This window comes from Colletotrichum jinshuiense, chromosome 8 (assembly GCF_051148585.1).
Source record: "Colletotrichum jinshuiense chromosome 8, complete sequence".
In the NCBI taxonomy this organism is placed as follows: domain Eukaryota; kingdom Fungi; phylum Ascomycota; class Sordariomycetes; order Glomerellales; family Glomerellaceae; genus Colletotrichum; species Colletotrichum jinshuiense.
This window is the reverse complement of record NC_139315.1, coordinates 2505114-2520815: the sequence shown is the minus strand read 5'-3', so window position 1 is coordinate 2520815 and position 15702 is coordinate 2505114. Positions and strand designations below refer to the sequence as shown.

At 55.5% G+C, this 15702-nt stretch overlaps 3 protein-coding genes across 3 annotated transcripts; 2 read left to right on the top strand and 1 right to left on the bottom strand.

The window, feature by feature from the left end:
- Nucleotides 1-422: 422 nt before the first annotated feature.
- Nucleotides 423-1058, bottom strand: EsH8_VIII_000688 (uncharacterized protein; the record flags this gene model as incomplete). Its single annotated transcript, XM_083269730.1, has 2 exons — nucleotides 423-752; nucleotides 840-1058. The coding sequence occupies 2 exons, from the start codon at nucleotides 1056-1058 to the stop codon at nucleotides 423-425; spliced, it is 549 nt and encodes a 182-aa protein (XP_083129498.1).
- A 7827-nt stretch (nucleotides 1059-8885) lies between these two features.
- On the top strand, nucleotides 8886-12102 carry EsH8_VIII_000687 (transcription factor domain-containing protein; the record flags this gene model as incomplete). Its single annotated transcript, XM_083269729.1, has 3 exons — nucleotides 8886-9232; nucleotides 9285-10151; nucleotides 10200-12102. The coding sequence occupies 3 exons, from the start codon at nucleotides 8886-8888 to the stop codon at nucleotides 12100-12102; spliced, it is 3117 nt and encodes a 1038-aa protein (XP_083129497.1).
- Nucleotides 12103-13738: 1636 nt separating this feature from the next.
- On the top strand, nucleotides 13739-15613 carry EsH8_VIII_000686 (uncharacterized protein; the record flags this gene model as incomplete). The annotated part of the gene is made up of 6 exons (XM_083269728.1): nucleotides 13739-13897; nucleotides 13952-14047; nucleotides 14109-14717; nucleotides 14780-15032; nucleotides 15084-15234; nucleotides 15295-15613. The coding sequence occupies 6 exons, from the start codon at nucleotides 13739-13741 to the stop codon at nucleotides 15611-15613; spliced, it is 1587 nt and encodes a 528-aa protein (XP_083129496.1).
- Nucleotides 15614-15702: the final 89 nt, after the last annotated feature.

Sequence of the window (15702 nt, the reverse complement as noted above, 5' to 3'; positions counted from 1 at the left end):
AGCAATTGCGATGGCTTTAAGTGGCTCGCAAAGTAGCCCCACAACCAGCCCGAGGTGGAAATTCGCGGCTGTGCGCGTGGTGAGCGCTCTGCTCCTGCGCCGTGACTCGGAGGAGCGGCCGAGATACTTAGGTGGCAGAAGCCATGCCGAGAGATGTCCCAATCTCCGAATCCAAAACTCCGAATCAAAAACTCCAAATATCATTATTGTAGTAGATCGTATCTATGTATGCTGCGAGGAAGGGCATTGCCTTCATCGTCTATCGTCATGGAAAACCCGCCCATGGAAAAGGTATCATTGTGCAATCCGAAGTCGCCCTAACAGCCAGCCAGGCTATGCTCAAGCGACAAAATCGCATATCAATCAGCCGCTGCCGATGCATTCAGTTCCCCGTACAGTATTTCATCCGTCATATGTGGTCGTCAGGCGTCGTGAGGTGTCGAGTTAGGTTTTCTGTGGCGGTCGCTGTTGGTGATGGCATGACTCCTGACTTTGTGAATGAAGTCCACAATGACATCGTTTTCTTGTATCCCAACACCGTTGAAGTGCTTCCGCACAGCCATTGCCAGCTGTTCCTTCTTTTGTCTTCTGTTCTCCTTTTTCCGCGCCATTGTAGGAGAGTGCAGGCCAATGCCTCCAGGTCTTGACAGGACCAACTGACGGTATGAGCAGGAAAACGAGGTGGGGGTGTTGAGATGGTGCTCGCGACGATAGGCATGTAGCGTGTCTCGGTCAAATGTGTTCCATTGTATCTGAACGAAGGGGGGCGTTAGCGCGCTATGCTTTACGATCGAAAATGAGAAGGGTGATGTGGTGTGTCGAGCCAGGAATCCTCTTACCCCGGTGTTCTGGACAGCCTCCTTTGGAGGAGTTGGGACGTCGGCAGCAGCGTTGGCGTTGGTTACTTCTCGCAGCTGGGAGCCTGTCGAGCTAGCGACACGACGCAGCTTTCCGTTCGAATGCTGACTGCCAGAACTAGGCGCATGCTTGTCTTTGGTGTTTGTGCTTTCGGGCTTGGTGTCGTCGTGACCAGCCTTCGAAGATTTGGCCGGTGCCATGACGAAGGGGAACTCGATTGAGGGTTCGGTCTGGGTGGCAGCGTTCGAATAAAAGGCGTGACCAAGTGTCACATTATATTTGAGGCCGAAATCGAGGAGAAAATGGTGTGAGAGGGAAGTGAGGAGAGCCGGGGGGGAGAGAATGGGTTTTTTTCTCACGTCATGGCTCCTAGCAGCGGCGCCTCTGTTGGTTGCTGGTTGCCCAGGGCCCTACCTGCCTCGAAGAAAGAAAGAGCTGCGGGGCGTTGGCGGCATTCGGGGACTGTACGGATACAAAGTACCTAGGTAGTGTGAGCAGCGCGTGTACCTGGGACCCGTTGCCTGTATTAAAGTGGTGCGACAGGTACCCACAAGCGTTCTAATCTTTGATGTGCAGCGGCCTGGCAGGCACGCATGGTGGGGAAATGCCACCAGATGTCGCTTACCTAACTCGGCCTCGGGGCAAAGTCGAGCTCTTTCAGCTCCGCCTCGATTGGGGTACCAAGACCCGTGATGCCACTTCAGTCCCACGTCCGCCGGCCCCTCCCCCATTTCCCCTGGTGCATTTTCAAATTTGCACCAACACGCGCCGAGTCCTACAGTGAAGGTGCGTGTGCGAACAAAGTCAGACACGTCCATATTGAAGCAGCACAACGTTCTTCAATAGCTGCCGCTGCGCGCACCAAATCTTGCCGGTCTTGCGGGACATTCGAACGGTGAGTCGATGGCGAGAGCGAGCCTGGGGCGGGCAGGTCATACCATCCTCGCAAGAAGCGAACAGACCGTATGCTTGCGGCCCATGGATTTGCAACCGCGCCGCGCTGCTCTCCTTGTATGATAAAAAAAATTGCAAGGAAAACATCATTTGCTGTAACAAGCTCGAGGTCGACGGTGTGGACCAAATACCAAACAGAAGAACAGCCTTCCAAGGACAAGCCAAACGTCAAACATGAATGGGCAAATCCAGGAGGCGTTCCTTGTCTACTTTCAAGATGAAGGACGCTGAAGGAGACAAAGACAATCGTCCGAACCACACCGTTGTCCCAAGCCAGAGCCCAAAGACGAAACAGATTCAGTCCAATCTCGGTCCCCCACTAGAGCAGAGCCGATATCCGGCTTACCTCATAGAAACGTCCGGACACGTACCTACCAGCAAGCACGTTTACCCCACGCGGCACGAGCAGCTCTTGTCACATCTAATTCCTAGGCAATTTCCCATCAGTATTTGAAGATCAAAGTACCAGCCTTGACCAGGATGGACTGGAGTGATAGTCGCGTTGGCAACATACGACCCTGATCTGTTTCAATTCCAGAGCAAGACACAGATCACGCATTTGCAAATATACCCGCGCGATGCCTCCTCTACCCTAAGCTTCCCCGCACCATTGCAGGATTGATTCTTGATTCTTGAGCTCGCGTATTGATGCGCTGGCCGTGTTAGGACCCAAACCACAGAGGGTCCTATGCGTTGTTGCTAACCTAGAGGGTTTCATATGATTTCATGACTGCCATCTTGCACCGCCCCAAGCACAACACAGACTGGGAAGAGGCGGACTTGGCCTAGGTAATCCACGATCCGGAGGGTGTCTGGCAAGAATTCTTCCGGGCTTTCTTCTCTTGCACTGGAAGAAACAAGGCGCTGCTGGCCCAGTAGCTTGGGTCACCATATCACACGTAATTGATATCCCACACATTCCGAGGGTCATCCCACGTCCAGACGCAGGTGGACCAAGAGACCCCCAAACTTTCTTTCAACGCCAACCGATGGGCCTTCAAGCCATCCGCTCTACCTCTCATCTCTGATGCTGATCAGCGATCTCGGCCCTGTCGCACGAATATTCATATTGATTTTGACAAAGCGGGAATACAGCCAGTCTCCAGGCTTCCGATGTCGCCTAGTTGTCGATCGGCACACTTCCCCCTCAAAGACCAGCTGGAGGAGGGCTGCCTGCCAAAATGATAGGTGGTTAGATGCTTTACTTTTCTGCCCCATCCAGACTTGTGACGAGTTACTCTACGGTCAGGTGGCCAGATATCTCCCACTCCAGGAACCGCTCTTCGAGAAATCAAGCACTGTCCAGCAAAATATTCAAAGCACATCAACACGCGGCAAAAAAAAAAAAAAAAAAAAAAAAAAGGTTGACGTCGTAACCGATTAGCCACTCCAACCATCTAAGGCCACACACACGCCCATGTGCTGGGGAGTTTCGGGGACCTGCTTCCGTTTGTTTCTTTTAAGAACTCTGTCCAATGCATACCATGACATACACCAGTAGGCCGAACCCCCCCGGCGCGCCAAATGCGACGTGGAGGGTCGGCGATTTACGGCTATTGAAGCACACCTTCTCATTATGTTCAGTCAATAGTGAATCAGAGGTCGTTCGGTTCTCATCTTAGCCCTTGAAAGCTTGCTCGGAAACCCCCCATGTCCCTGGTAAAAGCTCACAGCGAGTGGGTATGGAAGCCACCTATGATTCGTTCACCAAATGCTGACCGGCGATCAGCTAATGCGACCCCTGTCGCCTCCACAACCGGGGTCTCTGAAATTCGTCCTCAGCACTTCGGCCATGTCACCCTACCATATCTCGTTCGAAGCACATCTCGGTGCTATCTATAGGTGGAAGCTAATGGTACGAAGCTGCCGCTCTGCACCCGTACTGATGAGGTTGAAAGCGCCCAAACCCGTCGGGCTACTCACCTTGCTAAGTCCAAACCAAGGGCCATACGGAATGCCGCCTTGCATACATAGTAGCTGGGAAAATCCGCCTACGTCGCGCCCTCGGCGGCGGCATCGCATTTCCATTTCTGACTGGTTCCCAAAGCGACTGGTTCTTTCTGCCGTATCATTATCTGGTAACAATGGCGGCTATGAGACATTTACCATCGTCGATCGGCCCAAATGAAGACCGAAGCGCTTTCTGGAACGGTGTCGTGTGAGCTGCCGGCTTCACTCATGACGCCCTGCCTAGTGGTGGGTGGGGAAGAGACTCCACCCAGCGCAGGGTGTGATCAACAACAGGGACTTGGGAGGGAGGCCGCATGAGGAGCACTGTGAGAGGTGCTCGCGGCACTCGATTTTGCCAATGTTGAGCAACAGAATGGAGGGCGTCCAGGATCATTGGGAGCTGTGTGCTGCCATTCCTAATCGAAAGGACGCCTATGCCTGATGAGGAACCCATTACGAGATGCGATGGGCCAAGAAATTGATAGCGCGTCGACCGACGCCCGAGATACTGGGCGACGGTGCAGACATGCCCTCGCAAACGTATGCCTTGCCTACGTCGGCGCGGGTTGTGTCGTTCACCCACGCCAGACCCGAGACTGCGGTATTTGTTCCTGATACGCGTTGCGCATCTCAGCCTCATGGCGTGGGGTGTCGGCACAAGACCAGCAACGACATGACAGCTGCCTCTAGACAAACTGGTCTACCGTGTCGGTCGCTTGGTGGCAACACATAGTTCTGTTCGGACTTTGACTTTCTGTGGTAGAGTACCCTAGCCTTGGTCTGTCAGTTTGTTTAGGCGCGACTGCCGGGTTGCTGGTCAAGTTGTTGGGTGTGGTGCGAGAACACGAAATGACCTGCACCGAGGACTGATGGCAAGACACAATCAATTCGTCTCTGGGCTCAACGCCGGATTCTCGAGTGTCATATACTGCCCGACCTGCATGACATCCCATCCCTTCCCCCGTCCTCTACTATTTTTTAAATTTTCATTCCATCATGACGTCTCTCTCTCTCTCTCTCTCTCTCTCTCTCTCTCTCTCTCTCTCAAGCACCGCTATCCGTCGTCGTTCCCATCATGGGCACCGACACAGCTGGAAGCAGGTAAGGGTGTCAAGGAAGATTGCATGGGAAAACAGACTAACGAGAGCGGTCTCTGTTGAAATAAGCAGCAATCTATATGGACGAGCTATTTTCCCAGGCTGGCAAAGATTTGAGCCATCGCCCCTAGGAAGCAAGTTCGAAGTGACACGGGCGGCCGATCCACGCAACCGTGCCCACAGGTTGAGCGAGGGTAGGCGCCCCAGAGGGCGTGAAGTCCAAGCTCCAGACCGTGCCCATCCCCACACGTCTCGTCTTCTTCGAGTGAGCTTCTCACACCGGGCATCCCTGCAAAGCTAGCCACGCCAGCCTTGGTGAGCATGGGCATGCTTGTCGTAGGGCGACGGAGAGGAAGTCGGGGTTTTTTTGGGGGGGTCTTGGGGACAGACCCTCAGGCCCCAGGGGACCTGTGGACTGATGTGCTTAATGAATGCCCTTTTTTATTCATTTTTATTTTTTTTTGTTATTTTTTCATTTTTTACCTTGTCCGTCTGGCCAGCCGTGTACATCTTAGTCTTGCACACTGTCTAGATAGGTGTTGCTGTGTTCTTGTTGCCATCGTACGACGACCGAATACCACTCGAAATATCATGAGAGCAGCTTCTGCATGAGACCCGCATCAGATGACTACTACTAACGACTATGTGGATCTATACCGGGAAGGAAACGTCATAGCTGTGAAGGCCTGGCAGGGTTGCCGTTCATAATGGCAACTTGTCGACAGATTTCCGCTGGGCGAAAGACGGGGCGGGCGATGAGACAAAGAGGAATCTGCCGCTTGTGAAGGAATAATGGCCGGCCGCCTACGGGTACCAGCCCTGGATATCCATTTCTTGTGGGGAGCAGTAATGCAGATGCAGGCCAGCTTTCCTGACTGCGACTGTTCACCAACTTCAACCGGGATCAGCGACGGATCTAGGCGGCAAGGGAGGGTACTTTGGCTTGACCGGCGGCCAGACGTGTCACCGAGACGGGTCTGCCCTTAGCATCAGAATTTTTCGGAGAAACTGGCATAGAAGGCGGAACGGCTGCCTCGGCCGGATATCCCATTTTCCTCGGTCATGGCAAATGATGAGGCGCAGACACGTACATGCAAAGCTGGTCACTTGTCAACTTTTCTGTCGGGTCTTCGCGAACGGTACCGAACAATTACAAGCTGAGTGCCACTCTGCTTACACGGTCCATCAATGCCCCGATATTGGCCTGCAACCAGCACGAAAGCAGGCCGCTAATAGCGCAGGCGGGGGGGACAGGGAGATGGCATCTTCAGCGATGGGAGATTGACTGCCCAAGATCGGTCAGATGAGAAGGAAACTCGAGTGGCAGGCGTGCCGCGGATCGAAATGACAGCGCAAGCACCCACGCTTCGATGAGCAGCTCAAGCGGAGATGGCATCGACTTTGATAATCCGATTACACACATCTATGCCGGGGAACAGCGTCTCAGCTCGCCTCACAGTGCGGGTTTATTCCCTCGCCTGTCTCTCGGCGCGCCGTCTGCCCAAAGCTCCTTGCTAATCAGGTAGTGTGCCTGGTCGATTTCGCCTCCCCCCTCCCCGAGTGCACCCCCAGAAGCTGTCTGTCTGTCGCAGAGAAAGGGGGGGGGTCGCCGTGTTGGTCCTCAGAGCGTTCCAACCGCCTTTCCCATATTATTGGGAGGCACTAATGAACCCCCATGGCGTGGCCCACCACACCTTTTGGCAGCAGGCTACGGCCCCTCCATCGCTCCTATGGGAGCTTAGCTGGGGACGGACATGTCGAGACAGGGGATTCGCATTGCATCTCATCGCATCACGCCGCGGGCCTCTCGCCTAGACCAGACCCTGGACTCACACCAGCCGGCTTGTCTGGGAGGTGGGAGGAGGGAGAGGAGGGGAGTGGGAGGTGGCATAAGACCCCCCACACTCCCACTCTGCCTCTCCTTCTTGTCAAGATGGTCAAATGCCTTTCCTACCCACTTCCCCAGGACTTGTTATGCCATAGACGGCGTCACGACGACACAGCACCCACAGCACAGCACAGCACAGCACAGCACATTGGCACCACCACCAAGCACGAGTACGACAGCCAACCAGCCCCAAGGCGAATCTTCAACAAACGACGCCCTGTGCTCAGCATCGAGAGGCACCCAAGAGGATCCATCCTGCATTTGCGCACTCCGACGTTCTTCACCTTCTGCTACGACGCTACCTACCTCTTGTCCCATCTCCCCTCGTGCTTGGTACTGTCTGGCCCGCCCCTTGCATCCATCGACTTGGCAAAGTGAATCTCCTGTCTGGTAAGGCAATTCATTTCTCCCGTATGTCGCATCTTTCCTGTTCCTCCTCCTCCTCCTCCTCCTCCTCCTCCCCCCGGCTGTCCCCACGGGCTTGTTCTCTTTCTCGTCGCATTTTCCCAACCTATTCCCTGCCCGAGCACTCTGCGGCGCACCAATGGTCCCGTTGGCCATGCCGCCACGGATGAGATACGGACCGCCATACACGTCATGCTGGATATCAGCCAGGACCTTGGATCGGGGTTTGATGCTTTGCACTCTTCCACGGAAACGGACGCTTCAGTTCGACGGCATGAACCAATCTCGACGTGCTGCCGCCGCTACTGCTGCTACTGCAGTTGTTGCGGCCAGTAGCCGCCACCGACACCTCAGCGGCACACCCCGACGTGCCCTCCCTCACTGGCCTTACCGTGCGGTACCTCCCTTAACCTGGGGTTAGCTGGGAATGTCACTGACGGACATCAACGGTTCGCTTCGGTTCGCTTCGCTTCAGAAGACCGAGGTACCCTGAAGTTCGAGGTACCCGTCCTCGACAACGAAGTGCACACGTTGCCAAGGGTGTTTTCGACCACCAACGCTCGTACCCGGTACTTCATCATCTCGCCTGGTCTACTGCGATACTCTCACCCCAGGTTCCCTGTCTTGCTTCTTAGAGGCTGGGCTGCCCCGGACACTGCGTGTGCGACCAGAACGGCGGCGGCGCCTCCCCCAGGAAGAAAAAAAAAGGCGTAGCTTTTGATTTGATTTTTGCGCCCTCTCTTCACCCCTCGGTCGTCTCCTCTTCACCCGCGCTCACGCTTCTCCCGTCGCTCTCCTCCTCCTGGCACCGGGCTAGTCGTCTCGTCGCCCAACCTTTTAGCAATGGTATGCAGAGCTATCTGCGCACACAGGATACGTTTACCTTGCTAGGTAGCGCCTTGGAGCCCGGAGTCCCTGCACAGCTCTGGATGGCAGGCCTGGCTTCGTCGTTACACACCCGAGCGCAACGCCTTAGCCCAGAGCCCTTGATTCACGGTCCACTCCATCCGCAACCTCCAACCTTGCCGTCCCTTTTTTTTTGGTGGTTTTTTTTTTGGTTTTTTTGACACCCACCCCACCCCTTTCGCTCTGTCATGCAGCCAGCGCTCGTCCATTTTACCGCAACAGGCGGCAGGCCCATCATTAATACTACCATCTCCACCGACATCCACTTGCTAACCACCCCCCAGCAGCTTACCCTACCTTGCCTGACCTCGCCTCTCAAGGGTACCTCGACTGAGGGATCTCGCCTTCCTCGCGAACTGCGCTCTCAGCCGCCGACTTCCTCCTCGCGCATCACACTCCCAGCTTGCCACGTCGCCGCCGCCATTGATTCTGCTGGCGGGAGATACTCCCTTTCAGTCATGTTTTGAAACTTCTCTCCAATTGGCTTTGGAGAGGCCGAAAGCGAGAACCACGAGTCCTGGTTTGCGCACGCATCTGTACTTTACGAGAAAGGAAGAGCACGGAAAGTCTGGTGGACTGATCCAACCGTCAGTTGCTGTACTGCCCACGCGCCACGCCACTCGAACCGGGCAACTCATCACTTCTTCCGCTTCCTCTCTGTCGCTTCGCGACAAAACATCGACCCTTTTACAGCAACGCACCTTCCGCATTATACAGCCTGGTGTCCTTGTAGACTGGTCCGTCCCAACACGACAGGACTCGCGCCGTAAACTACATTAACCCTACCTACCGACAAATCAGACTAGGGAGCCACCCTCCTTGGAAATATGACTTCCGTGTTACCAGCGCATTCCGCCAATTTCAAATCCTCGATGTCCGTGTCTCCTACAAGTCCTATGACAATGGCGACAAAACACGAGCCGCAAACGAGTCCGCGGCACTTTATCAAACAGGAACACGAGGCAGGGAGAGGCAGACTGCGAGAAGTTTCAGAAGACAAAGATGTCGACATAATGGACGACGATGGAGCCGACGGGGACGAAGGTAAAGGCGGCTCGTCCAACTCTGACGGCGGCCCTGCGCGGAAAAGACGGAGGAGCAGAAAGGGCCTGGACAAGAAGTTCGAATGCCCTCAAGACGGTTGTGGGAAAAGCTACTCTAGGGCCGAACATCTGTATGTGCAGACGCGCAAACTCGGCGGCCTTCCCCTGCTGACATCTCTCTAGGTACCGTCACCAGTTGAACCATACGCCCAAGCAGATATATGCTTGTGACTTCCCTGACTGCAGTCGCACCTTTGTTCGACTAGACCTGTGTAACCGTCACCGGGACCGCCATACGGCCAAGGGGTCCGCTTTGAACCGCAAGGACTCGATGATGAGCCACATATCTCCCACCACCGACCGGCCTCCGTTTCCAGCCCCAGGGTCCGCCTCCCCTGAGATCAGTCGGCCGGGCACAGGCTTCGCCAATGTGCGCCAGGCTCAAATGCAATACCAGTCACCCAAAGATGTCTCTGGTAGCCCCTTTGCCCACGCAACAAACACTCCTCCGGGTTACCCTATGGGTGCGCATCCAGGTGGTATGGATGGCTACATGCATCACGACAATGGATATGGAAACGTCCAGGCGCATCGTCCCCCGCAGCAGTCGCCCAATGGTCCCAGACCAACTGTGCAGACGAACGGGCCTTACATGTCCCCGGTTTCCAACCAACACGGCTACCACAGCCAACAACACAACACTCCACAGTCCGCAACTTACACTACCCAGCAAAACTTTCCGCCGTTCAACCTACCGCCCTCCGATTTCCCCAACGGCGCGGGTAGCATACCCCGCGAAAGTGGCCAAACATACGCACCGACCACCTCGGCAGAGTACTCTGAACAGGGTCATCCCCAGCAGTCGGGCGAGATGATGTTGCTTGATCAGATGTCCATGCCAGGGACTATACCCGTTTTTGGGACCGACAGCATCCTCAGCAAGTCACCATACGTCACGATCCCCGAAGATTTCGTTGCCTACCTCTTCAATACGCAGCAAGGCGAGGGGTCGCCCATGGGCCAGATTGTAGCTCCTGGATATGTGAACAAGTCAGTCTACCCCGCGCAGAAATGTGAACCCTCGCTAACGTTGCCCAGCTATGGCGAGTATCAGAACTCCTACAGCGTTCCGTACGTGGGGACGGACGGTGTGCCCATGGGTTACTTTCCGTCTGGTCCCCATCAGGTCATGGCCGTCAACAACCTCTTGGATCAAAACCTGCCCGAGGCCACGATCTCCGAGGAAAAGAGTCAGGAGATTTACGAATTTATCAATCAAAGGTTCCACGAGAATGACCAGGCCCCAGCGCTGCGGCAGCGTGACAGCATTCTGGAGGGCGATCGGACAGACGGCGACCACATGCTCAGCAAGCGGATGATGCAAGCCTACATTGGATCGTACTGGGTGCACTTCAGTGACCAGATTCCCATCCTCCACAAGCCGACCTTCTCTCCCGACAGAACGCCGAATCTGCTGCTACTCGCGATGATGACGATTGGCGCAGCCTGTCTTGACAAGACACACGGACAAAAAGTCACAAAGGCCGGGGCGCAGCTATCCAATTTTCTGGCCTGGCACCTGCGATGGGAGATTTTCATGGACCCCAACTTCCGGCCGCCAGCAAAACTGTGGCTGTTCCAGACACTTATCCTTCTCGAGCTGTACGAGAAGATGTACTCGACAAGAGAGCTCCACGAGAGAGCTCACATTCATCATGCAACGACCATCACCCTGATGCGCCGCGGAAGGTCGCTCATTGGAAAGTCGTCACTCGACTCACCACCCAACCCTCGAGATGACAAGGCACACAGCTCGCGCCACTCCTCAGCATCCGGGGTGGCCCACACAGCAGATGAGTGGTGGAATCACTGGATCACCAACGAGTCGACTCGACGAGCTGCGTTTGCGGCCTTTGTCATCGACTCGATCCACGCCACAATGTTTGGTCACTCTACGGTGATGGTCACACACGAGATGCGGCTGCCATTGCCTTGCGACGAGGCGCTGTGGAAAGCCACGAGCGGCGCGGAAGTCGGCAGGGTCGAATCCAATCTCCTCTCCAACGGCATCAAGCCAATCTCCTTTTTGGAGGGCCTCAAGCGGACGCTCAGCGGCCAAGAAGTCCAGACCAACCCATTCGGTCGCATGGTTCTCATGGCCGGTCTCCTAAGCGTCAGCTGGCACATGAACCAAAGGGACCTTCAAGTTAACGTCCTTGGCGGTGGCGTGTCTCAGGCGTTGGGCGGCCGAGACAAATGGCGGGGGACTCTGACTAGGGCATTTGACGCCTGGAAGGATGATTTTGATAAATCGCTGACAAGGAACGAGGGCTCTTCCGACCCATACCGTTTCGACTCTGCGAAGAAGAACGACTCCAATATTGTTTTTGAAAGTCGAACCGTGTTGCATCACCTTGCCCACATGGCGATGCACGTTGACATCGTCGACTGCCAGATCTTTGCGAGGGCAAAGCGGCTCTTGGGAAGAGCTATCGGGCAACAAGACCTCAACAGTGCGCAAAGGAGGATGAGAGACCTGTGGGCGCCCTCCGCCAAAGCCCGAGATGCGACCTACTATGCCCTCAAATTTCTCAGCTCTGTTCTTATGCCCGACGGGGGAAACGCGCCACAGTCCAACGGCTACAAGTACGACGAGCCCTACACAGCTCGAGATGACGTGCTTCTCAACAGACCGTGGGTTCTATACTTTGCCGTCCTCGTCGTCTGGTGTTACGGATTCGCCCTCGAAGGCCCATGCCCTGGAGTTCAGCTGCCAACCACCAAGCAGGAGCAGGTACGACAAATGCGGGAGTACCTAGTGAAATACGGCGGCGCGTCGTCGCCTGACGCGCTAAAGACGATGAAGGGCATCAACACAAACAGTGCACTCTTGCTGGTGCTGAAGGACTCGTTCGGGACTACGCGTTGGGAGCTACTGCACGAGGGCGCCAATCTCCTTAACAACTGTCTCCAGCTAAACACTGGGGTCACTACGATGTAAATGTCAGTAAAGCTGATGGGGCGACATCAGCCAACGTTGAACAACTGCTTGGCTGGGCCTCTATTACGGTGCTTCATACGGGGCAGCGGATTGAATTACGGAAGTCATTGCGACGGGAGGGTCTGGCTTCGAAATATACCACTTCTTGCGAGTTATGTTATGGGAGGAAATCAGGGCGTCGGGACGATAATTTGGCATCATGAGGGAGGCTAAAGCGGACTAAGCACTATGCATTTTTATTATGTGCTGTATTGTATCTATACCCCCATGGTGCGCTCCTCATGGTAGCGCGTCGATTTGTTTGTGACATACTACCAGCATTGGCGCTGAGACGGAGAACATTAGGTCTCAGAGAGTATATTTTATGAACTTGTCTTACTTGATCACAAATCATCCTTGGTTCTCTTCGGTTGTACTTATTTATGTTGCTGACGCGGCCGGGCTCACTCTCTCCCGCGTCAGATAGCCCTTTGCCCATTCAGATGACGGAAGAGGGAACGGGTCGCTGGGGGTGGTGGGAGACCGGACGGGCAGGAATTCCCACCTATCCGACGTCGATCCAAAGAAGAGCTCTCGGGCGGGCGTCTCACCGTTCAAGAGGGCTGCGATGCACATCATCTGCATCTTTACGGTAGATGCTTCTTCATATACTGGCCAAATCAGTGGTTTATTTTTAGACTCTTCTGGAATGGGGCAGCGGCCTGGAGCAAACAAAGCCTGGGTGGGCGTGTGTTAGTTATGCAACTGCCATTGGGGTGGCACGTCATCTATGTCTGCCTCCCATCGAATCACTTCTGCCTGCCGTCTTTGCCGCGAACAGAGGGAATGGTGAGATGAATGGTTTGGGCAACCCTGCTGAGCATTGGCCGACCCAGAGAGCTGAGGCCGGAAATGGCTGGTAACTTCGAGGCACCAGAACCCCGGATTGCTGGAACTTGCTCTGCCCTCGTGCTCTTAGGCGGATTGGCATGTGTGGGTAGCTCGCAACAGCCTTTTGCGCATGCCGACGAGGTAATAATGGGGCACATCCTCCGCCTCCGTCTCTATTCCGTCCCGGGTGCCGACCGGGGGGGGAGGGGAGGGGCCAGGATGTCGGTCGATGCAGGTCCGTTGCGGGATACAAGGGCGAAGCCGCCTTACATCCTGATCAACGCTTGGAGCCGCCGATTCATGCAATACATTGCAGAATTTGTGTTATTGGAGAATCGAAAAGACGGCAAGATGCCGCACCATCGAGAGGCAGGACGTCTCCAGTTGCAGTGGGCAAATAGCACCATTCAACTGGCGAACCGTGATGGCCCAAAATTGCCTTATTCAGCCGCCGTCTCCACTGCGCTGATACCGGTACGTCCCAGTAGCCTACATCCCGGGGTCACCACTATCGCAGGAAGATAGACGTACCTCCAGTACCCACACCCGCCCATTCCCCGCATATGTACAAGTGGACCAACCAGGTGGACGACGTAAGTTTAAGCTTCCGTTCCGTGGTCATTCTCCCACTTAACCACCGCCACCCAACCCGCAGAGAACGTCCCATCACCGAACCAGATCATCGCTGTTTGTGAATTCTCCTTGCTTGAGCACCTTGCATCCGTCGGAATCTCAAATGGGGCACCTCGACGGGGCATCGTCCAAGATGCTGCATCTTAACCTGCTACCGGCGGAGATCCTCCACCAAATATTCTCAGGCCTCGACCCCCGCGACCTCGGCCGTCTCCCGCGCACATGCCGGTTTATGCACACGTATGTGAAGGGGAACCAAAAACTTTGCAAGGACGTGTATCTGAAAACCCTCGTATGAATATTTGCATGATCTCCGAGGTCGATCTTGGTCTAATCGCGACGACAGGATACACCTGCGCAGCCTAATTTGGACTGGGAGAAGGAGCTGCGTGACTTTGTGAGGCTCAGCATCCTGTGCGCCAACGATAAGGTGGATGAGAAGGTGAGAGGCCTCATGTGAACCTCTTTCGGGCCCCATTCAGGACTCATCAGAATCTCGCTAGACTCATGAGTTGCCTTTTGTGTACGACACCGTCAACAGACTGCTGAAACATGCATCGCCGAACGGTGAGACCCAGAACGACACTGGGACCCACGCGGCGTCCCGGAACGCCAGTTTCCTAGGTCGCGTCTTTAGCCAAGAACCCGCGAGGCTGGCCTTCCTCTGCCGCTCCTTCATATTCGAGCGCGCGCGCAGCGAGGTGCGTCCGATCCGCCTCCCCGAGGTGCCCAAGGAGGCGCACCAGCAGAGCGCGAAGCTGCATTGCCTCTACGGCAGGCCAATTCTGAACTGCGGCCGCACAAGGTCATCGAGGGTGTACCCGTTTGCCTGCTCCAAGGTCTACGATCTGCGGCAATACACGCCCAGGACGAGATGGGGCCCCTTTATGGACGACGAGACGGATCGTGTGGACTGGGAGAAGGTGGAGGCCATTTTGATTGTGCTGGGGAGCAATATCCGCGCGCAGAACCTGACTTCCAAGATCTTCTCCAACCTGTGGGAGAAGCCATTCGCCGGGTCATGGTCGGGGAGCTATTTACCGGCTCCCAGCCGGGGCATCCAAGACCTGGATCTCCAAGATCCCTATGGCGTTGCTGGTACATGGCTAAGGGTGAGAAGTCTACTCCCACGAGGGAGGTTCGGAGGTTCGGCATGGGCTAACATTTAGGCCAGGTGGTATGTTTCATCGACTACAACGACTTTTTCAGCTACAACTTCCCCATCGGCGACCAGATGCCGCGCGAGGTCCCGCGTCCCGCGCTCGACGTCGGCGAAGCGACCCGCCTCATTGTCATGAAGATCCACGTAACCGACGTGCAGCCCCCCGGAGAAGAAGACGGCAAGCAGCTGCCCGTGGTGCACTTCCAGGGCATATCTCGGTCGATTGACGACTCGTGGGACGAGAACGCCAACTCCGACCTTCGAGGTAGGTGGCCGCGGCGTGCTGGGTTGTCTGCGTTAATTCTCATCTAATCAGCAGTCAAAGGCACCGTCCGGTTGACCAAGGAGGGCGAGGTCCGGTGGACCTCGTTTTCCATCTTTAACGGCCACGCGCGCTGGCGGAGCGAGGGGATCCAGATCGGCGGAGTCGGTTCGGCCCGCGGCGTTGTGGGCCATTGGTTTGATACGTACGTCTCCCGAGAACCGTCTTGTTGAGGCGAAATGGGTGATTTCTGACGAGCAATCAGTGACTACGACCCCCACGGCCCCTGCGGCCCCAGCGCCTACTTCAAAGTATCCGACCGGGCTTCGAGCCCAAAGGGCGACGACCAACAGATCAGCTTCCACGACTTCCTGCCCATCATGGACTTCGAGGCGGATCTGGCCAGCGACGAGGACGACGAGGATTTTGTGGTGGGGGAATGGGGGGAGGACGAGGAGGACGACGACGTCGACGACGACGACGACGAGAGAGAGGCCATGGCGCAGGACTTGGCGTTGTTGGCGGCGGCGGATGCCGAGGTTATTGACCTGGTGCTCAACGGGCACCACATCATCGAGCATTGACAATATCCAAAAGGTATCTCACATTGTTCTACTATTCTAGTTGCGCACGACTGCACTCTGTACCAAGGCGATAGAAATACACCCACCCC